The 7828-nt window shown below is 40.9% G+C and overlaps 2 protein-coding genes across 2 annotated transcripts; both read left to right on the top strand.

The window, feature by feature from the left end:
• Window positions 1-4322: 4322 nt before the first annotated feature.
• On the top strand, window positions 4323-5477 carry N7481_008435 (uncharacterized protein; the record flags this gene model as incomplete). Its single annotated transcript, XM_057267654.1, has 1 exon — window positions 4323-5477. The coding sequence occupies one exon, from the start codon at window positions 4323-4325 to the stop codon at window positions 5475-5477; it is 1155 nt and encodes a 384-aa protein (XP_057121855.1).
• A 1390-nt stretch (window positions 5478-6867) lies between these two features.
• Window positions 6868-7143, top strand: N7481_008434 (uncharacterized protein; the record flags this gene model as incomplete). Its single annotated transcript, XM_057267653.1, has 1 exon — window positions 6868-7143. One exon carries the CDS (start codon window positions 6868-6870, stop codon window positions 7141-7143), a length of 276 nt encoding a protein of 91 aa, XP_057121854.1.
• Between the last annotated feature and the right edge of the window lie 685 nt (window positions 7144-7828).

Genomic DNA, 7828 nt, shown 5'->3' with positions numbered 1-7828 from the left:
AGAAGGAGTTTAAGATGTCTGATTATAATGCTGAGTTATTATATATTTTGGATAAAAAGACGTTGTCTTCTGAGCAGACTGCTCCTTCTGCTTAGGATATTTAGTAGCTTACGGCTACTACTGACAATCTAAACTTTGATCAGATATTAAATAAGATTATTTAGTTGTCTCTTTCTTTCTAGGACAGCCTGGATATCTCTTTACTGGGTAGTTCTTCTCCTAGTAGAACCGTTGAACCAGCTGGCGGCAGTCTGTTAGGTTCTCGGTAGGTTCCTATATATTTTCTAAGGTATTGTATCCCTTCTATTTCACTAAGTAGTAAGGTTTTCCGTTAACGCGTTTTATATCCAGAATTTCCTCTACTTTATATTCGTTTTTGGTCTCTTTCTCTATTTCTATATTTATAGCAAGTTCGGCGTTTTCTAGTACAGTTTTGAGTAATAAGATATAAAATATTGTATAGATATATCGTATGCTATCTGGTAGCTTTAAGTAAAAATTAACTGGTTCTGTTTTTTCTTTAATCTTAAAGGGTCCTAGTTTTAGATAGTCAAGCTTCAAGCTTAGTCGCTTAGTTTTGATATTCTAATATAGGAGGTATACTTTCTTTCTCTTTTTAAAGTTAGGTCCTTTCTGGTATAATTTGTTATAGTAGTACTTTATCTATAGGTTAAAAAACTTAATATCTCTAGCCAACTAGAGGTATAGTTACTTAAGTTCTAAAGCTAGTAGTCTTAATAACTCTGCTTCTGTCTTCTTTCTGATTACTTTACTAATAATCGAGAGATTATACCTATAGTTTGTAAAGAATAGTGTTTCTTTGGTAGTTGTATATATACTGTTGTTGTATATAAACTATACTAATAGTAATAGTCCTGCCTAGTTATCTTGCTGATAATTTATATAGTATCTTAGGAACTGTTCTAGAGTTTGATTTATTCTCTCTGTTTGGCTGTTTGTTTAAGAGTAGTAGGCAGTAGAGAGTCTATACTTAATACCTACGATATCTACAAATAATTACTATATCTTACTTATAAAGAGCTTATCTTTATCTGATATTATTTTCTACAGTATTCTGTAGTTAGTAAATATATATCTGAATAACAGAAATACTATAGTATTTATATTGATAGTTTTTGTTGTTAGTATTATATATAAATATTTCGTTAATCAGTCTACTACTACTATAATTATATTATATCTATCTGATTTAGGTAGTTTAGTAATAAAGTTAAGTATAATCTACTTCTATAGTTATATTAGTACTTCTGAGTTCTGTAACTTACTGTATAGAGTATATTATAATAGCTTATTTTACTAGTAGGTATTGTACTGCTTAATATATCTTATTACTTTCTTACGTATACTTAGGATATAGTAGTTCTTTAAAAGGAGTTCTGTTGTCTTTTCTTCTCCTATATAACTATATACTGGGTTATTATAATATCGTTATATCGCTTTATCTTAAAGTTATTATAGGACGTAGATTAATCTATAGATATAGATTAACCTATTATTGTTTTTAATATATTCCCTATCTATTTTCTCCTCTATAATTAGGTTATTAATAAGACTGTTCTTTAGTCTTTCTATCTAATTATCGTTCTTAATTTTGCTAGTAGTAGCTAAAATCTGGTGATTATATACTAGATAGCTATCTCTATTTTCCTTAAGTATAGCCAGAACGGCTTCCTTAACCTCTATCGTATAGTTAGGTCTTCTGCTGAGTATATCTACCTGGCTGTTAGCTGTGCCTAGGCAATATTTAATCCTATAATTATATCTTACTAAGGTTTCTGCCTATTATACTTATTATCTGGTTAATTCTTTTATACTGGTAAAGAATATAAGGTTCTTATAATCTGATTTTATAAGAATTTAGTAGCTTACTCCTTCTAAGTATACTCTCTAGACCTTAAGTACTAATACTATAGCTAGTAGTTCCTTATTATAGATATTATAGTTGATTTCTATAGGTATTATTTTCCTGGACCAGAATATAACTAGTCAGGGTTTTCTGTTATCCCCTAGTTGGATAAGTTATGCTCTGAGTATATAGTCTGATATATCGGTTTCCACTATATATAGTTTGTTTAGGTCGGCTGGTATAAGTATTATTTACTTAATAAACAGGTTCTTAAGGGTATTAAATAAATTTTCTGATTAGTTGTCCTAGACCTACTTTTAGTCTTTCTTTATTAGTTTATTAAGGTTAACTATAACTTTTCTAAATCTGTTGATTAAACGTTAGTAGTAGTTGTATAACCCTAGGAACTATTAAACTTCTTTTATATTTTTAGGTATTAGCTAATCTAAAATACTTCTGATTTTGTCTTCTTATATACTGAATCTGTTTATGCTGATTATATATCCTAGGAAGTCTGTTTCCTTAATGTAGAACTTATACTTCTTAAGTTTGAGTATGACTTTTGCTTTTCTAAGTTTTTATAGTACTTTTTTATTATGCTTAATATATTCTTCTATAGTTTTAGAAAATACTAAGATATTATTGAGATATACTATTATAAAGATATTAAGGTATTCTTCTAATATACTGAAGATAAAATATTGAAACGCTACGGGTATATTTATAGGTCTAAATAGTATTACTATATACTTAAAATACCTATATTTCGTCCTAAACACTGTTTTTTATTTATTACCTTCTTTGATCCTAAGATAGTTATATACGTTAGTAATAAATCGATTTGGGCCGCCGCCGCCGGAAACGGCAGCTCCCCAACCCCGGTTTAGCCCCCGCCCCCACGCGCCCTCAGACCGGTTTAGCGCGCTCCAGATGAGGTTTAGCCCGCACGCTATCCCTCAACGGGACCGCCCTGGTCCCTCACCGCCGGGCGACGTCGCCGCCCGACGGTATAAAGGCGCGGTGCGTCGCTCCATCGTCACCGTCTCTGACTATCTCGCTCCAACCCTCCCAGCAAGCCCACCATGAATCCGATTAGGGAATTGGCTTTGGATGGATCACTTTTTCTAGGCTGATTGCTAGCCTTTCCTGGCAGCACTGCCATCCATCCCCACTCACACCATCCTTCCAGCGACGCTTTGTTCTCTTGGCCAAATGACTACTCGCTCTGCTACTTACAGGGCTCTGCCGGGCCCCCTCAATATATTATCCGGAGGCATATAACCTACAGTCGGACTGGACACTTCAGAATCGGATCGCATTTTATTGTTGAGTTTTCGAGCTCGTCTCAGACTCCTACCTGGCAGAACGATACCACCCAGACCCTGCAACAACGGTCAGCAGACGTGGTGCTTCTTGCATATGATTCAGCAAACCTGACCCACTGCACCTCGGGACGGCCTGGGCGACCCTGCACAGCCTACAGAAATACTTACTTGCTGTGCCACTTATCTGCCTTGTGTCGTTGGTGCGCGGTTTTTGCCATTGGTCACAAATCGCAAATTACGTTTCCAACCCCCTGCGACAAACCTAATAGCGTCATATCGGATTTTTAGGTGAGATAACGGAGATGTGGAGGGTTACATTGCGTGAGAACAGGAACACCAAGCTGAATTGGAAGAGAGCCCGCCAAAGGAGTCCCTGTCTCACACGCGCCGGACACACTCGGTGAGTATGAACAGTGGAGAATTAAATCATTGCCGGAAGGGATAGGGGAAGGAGAGGCTTATTTCAGGTTATTTGACCTCAGAATAATTCGCCTCTTGCTTCAAAAGTGTACTTGTTTCATTCTTGGACTCTTCTGTTTCAATCTGCAATACCAGCATGTCTGTGACTCTCGATAATATCCAATTTTATCACGGCCCTTCAAAGCCTTACAAGCCACCGCATTCTGCTTTCAACAGCGGGTGGTATTGTACTAGCGTATTTCCGTCGTCCGAGAGACCCTTTTCCTCCCAAACACCGGGTTGCCCATTGACGAGTCGCTCAACTGCTTCTCACGCAAATAATCAGAAGCACCAGCAGACAGCCGTTTTACCAAACATGTTTGATATCGAACTGAGCAAGAGTTTGGAGGAAGACCTTTCCCCTTTCAATGACGCTGCTCTCGAGGGCGCCTCTTGCGATTCACTGCCGACATTTGATTTGGGTCACCAAGAGGATTTTGACAGAGAATTATCCCTTGATCGTGAGTATGAACTGTAATCATATCTTCCCCACTTGCTGATGGTTTGTAACATAGCGTCGTTTCCAGCGAGACTAAATCGTGTCTCCGAGCCAGGCGATACAGGCCCCTCCAAAACTTCATCACCTCCTCGTCTCAGCTCCAGCGATCCGCCGCCCGTCGAGACTGATCCCATGGTAATCGTCCGGCCGGACTCTGCAAGTTTGATTGGCGATGCAAACCAATCTCCAGAAGTGGAAGTCACGCTACAGAGAGAAGAGTCGTTTTCTCGTAGATACCCAAGCACTATTGATGAGTGCGTTTCATCCGATATATCCACTTCTGTGTGTGAGCGCTCTACAGAAATCTCGTCCTCTTCCCGATCAGTTTCTCTCGCAGCTGAACCCTCAAAAAAGGGGCTCTTTTTTGAGTCTCGCTTCGAAACATCACAACAAAGAAAAATACGATACGCACCAGTATACAGGAAAGGAAGTTATGCTCAACTCGGATAGTTGCTCTGCGACCACTTATCTCCCAAGCAGCCCTGAACCAGTCACCTCGGAACGGGCGGACATGGCTGAGACGATGGATCTTCAATCGTCGGCTAAGTCTAAAGCATTATGTATCCCGGATGGATATACTACAGCAAGTTCGAAAAAGAGAAAACAGAGAAACGAAAGCGAGAAGACAAGCAAAAAACCATGTCGGAAAGGGAAGTACCCTTCTGTTGCTGTTGTCATACCCCCGTTGCGATCACAAACAACACGAATTGCGCGATCGAATTCTCAGTCAGTCTCATCGGACATGTCTCTCAGTGGAGGTGGTGAGAGGTCTGGCGATTCCTCGGATGAGGACTTCACAGGAGACAATCTCCAACCAGGGTTCTCTGATAGAGAAAGCATTGAGGTCTTGGATTGCAAGCACACTCGTACAAGCACAGCCGCTTCATACCAATTTCAGAGTTCTCGTGGTAGCTTACTGGATTGTCCTAACATGAGTCGTGATATCATTGGGCGGGCCATTCTTACAATTGAGTCAGAAGGACCGAAGCCTACATTTTTCTTGACACTATTGCCCGACAACATCCCTTCACCCACTCACCTCTCTACCAATTGTAATCATAAAGTCGAGGCGCCTAGCAGGAAACAGAAGCAGTCAGTGATTAAATACCGCGGCAGTCAGGCGAAGGGCAAACGTCGGCGTTACTCGCCCAATGAGGACTACTTGTTAGTGAAGTTAAAGGAGCAAAAGAGGCTGACATGGGGCGAAATTACAGCACATTTTCCTGACCGCAACCTTTCATCGTTACAGGTGCACTATTCTACCAAGTTAAAGCACCGGTCTACCGGCCAACCTCGGCTGCGGATCGAGAAGTGCAAAAGAAAATGAACAAATAAATATTACTTTTCACGCACGAGAACAAAACCAAAGACATCGATCATTTGTTACAACAGTCCTCGATTCCTGGGTGACCGAAGCGCAGGTATCTCAGGCCCAAGCCGTAAAATCCACAAGATTAGACGTTGACAGCATGACAACGCTGAAGGAGTGAAACAGAATCCAGGTCCACATGATCAACGGTGGGTGTGAAGGAATGTACTCTACCCGATGACGATTTGGACCTTGATAGCTTAAGAAGATATTTGGCAACAACAATTAGACTGAACCTGTATGATGATTGATAGTATATTCGAGAAGCTGTAAGACTGGTCATTGTCATTTTTTGGCCGAATCCCACGGTATTTCCGAGAGCAGGTGCCCACAAAGCTGGAAAACCGATGCCCCACTCGCAGATCTGAAATAAACTCGCAGATCTGAAATAATACAGCCCGATCTTGGGCAGCGAGAGCCTTGGTCATGTTCGCGAAGCGAAAGCGAGGGGAAGTACTGGGCTCATAGTTGACGTTCGGGTAGCCTGTTGCTTCATCGGAGAAACAATTGTCATCTACAAAAGGTGGGGATTAATATACGTGGGATTTCAGGGATTTATTAAATTACTCACATTTCAAAGCAACAATTTTCCAGGACGAAAACAGTGCCGCGTCCTGTGCCTCGTGGACCAAGATTTTTAGCTCAAGTCGAAAGATCAGGTAATTCATAGTCGAACGTACATAAACTTCCGGCTTGTTCAGTATCAGTCTGGCAAGACCTAATCCCTACATCTTCGTAAACTCCAAAAAGAAGACCTAGGTCATGAACATACTGCCCAATTGCGGGAAATCCATTTGGAAAAAGTGTTTCGTTCCAGGTCAAGGAACCATTTACACGATCGGGAATTGTCCAGCCACAGTCAATCGTTACATAGCGATAGCCGAGTTTGTCGAGACCCAAATCGACGAGAGCTTTGGCATTGGATTTTACTATTGTTTCGTTTGGGGTGCATGCGTAGTGATTGTAAGTATTCCATCTTGATTCGTGTTAGACATGCACAACAGCGGACCACTAGTGAGTGTTATAAATGACTCTACATACCCCATGGGTGGTTTTTTTGGCTAGACCATTGTTTATTCGTGGTCGTAAGGCAGCACCATGGGCCAGCTCAGATAGAACTTGAAAGATCTGAAGGTATACCCAGATAAAACGCATCTTGTTATATCCCAATATTGAGTTACTATCGCTCTCCATGGGTTAATCGACAGTCTATGCAGTATCTGTATAGGCGACCTCGGTTAAATTTATCCGGAGAATACCCCGATAGTAGAGCTCGTTGCCAGGATATTCTTTTAAATGGCTTGATATTAATGATGGCTTGCAGTCACCCTATGTTCCCTCTGCAGCGATGTCGATATCGACTGTTCGACCGAATGCACTTCCATACATCTCAGAACTTGATCTACTTGTCTTTAAGATAAACAGCTGCGGGTTACGACCCACACAGGGGAAAAAGTTGCGTTATGTGACTGATGCTTTGGAGCTGACGGAGGATCTAAGTTCCAAGGGGACTATTGTGCTCTCAGCTGTCCAGAAAAATGCTGTACTTCAATGTCTGGATGACATGGCTCAGATGACTGGGAAAGACAAGACCTGGTGGATTGCGAAGCTGGCACTGAATTAGCCCCTCCTCCCCAGTTGTCCCAAATGGAGATGTGGAAGAGCTCAGACGAGAGGTCCTTTCGCGATTCAAGTATATTACAGTATGCACGGGCTTTGAATAAGACACCAACATTTCTCTAAATCAAGCCCTACCTCTCAACCTCTCTAGCTTAACCCGCTTGAAATTTGAAGTCTCAATATGTCCAATATCAGTGCTAGAGCCCCCTTTGGGAGTATTTTCCCACGAGATGCGAAGCATATTCTCCTTCCTGAACTTCTCTTTAGTGCCAATTGTTTCCCAAGGCACCAATTCCTTTGCTTGACAAATCTTCAAATGTAGCAGAAAGAGTTCATGAACACATTTTGGCTCCCCGTAAAGCCACGAACCACAGCGCAGAATTCCGCCAGTTCTATCATAATATTGCACAGAAAATAGCAATTCAGGGCTATCGACCGTATTGTGATTATACATCAAGCCCAAGAATTGTTTAAACTTTTTGATCGAGGCCAATCTCTTGATGTCTAGATAATTAGGCTTGTAAAACTGATATCAGCCTATAAATCCGGCCGAAGAACGCGCTCCGAGAGAAACTTACAGTGAGCTCCGCTGATTGATATTGCCTTGGCATCCTTGGTGAGAACCTTGAATTTTCAGAAGTAATGCTTCTCGCGGTCGGAATATATGCGAATATGTGCAGGTATTGGAG

Source organism: Penicillium waksmanii (genome assembly GCF_028829765.1).
Source record: "Penicillium waksmanii strain IBT 27052 chromosome Unknown utg000007l:1.0-4314555.0:1.0-4317578.0, whole genome shotgun sequence".
Taxonomy (NCBI): domain Eukaryota; kingdom Fungi; phylum Ascomycota; class Eurotiomycetes; order Eurotiales; family Aspergillaceae; genus Penicillium; species Penicillium waksmanii.
Note: the sequence above shows the minus strand (reverse complement) of the source record. Positions and strands in the feature narration are given on the sequence as shown.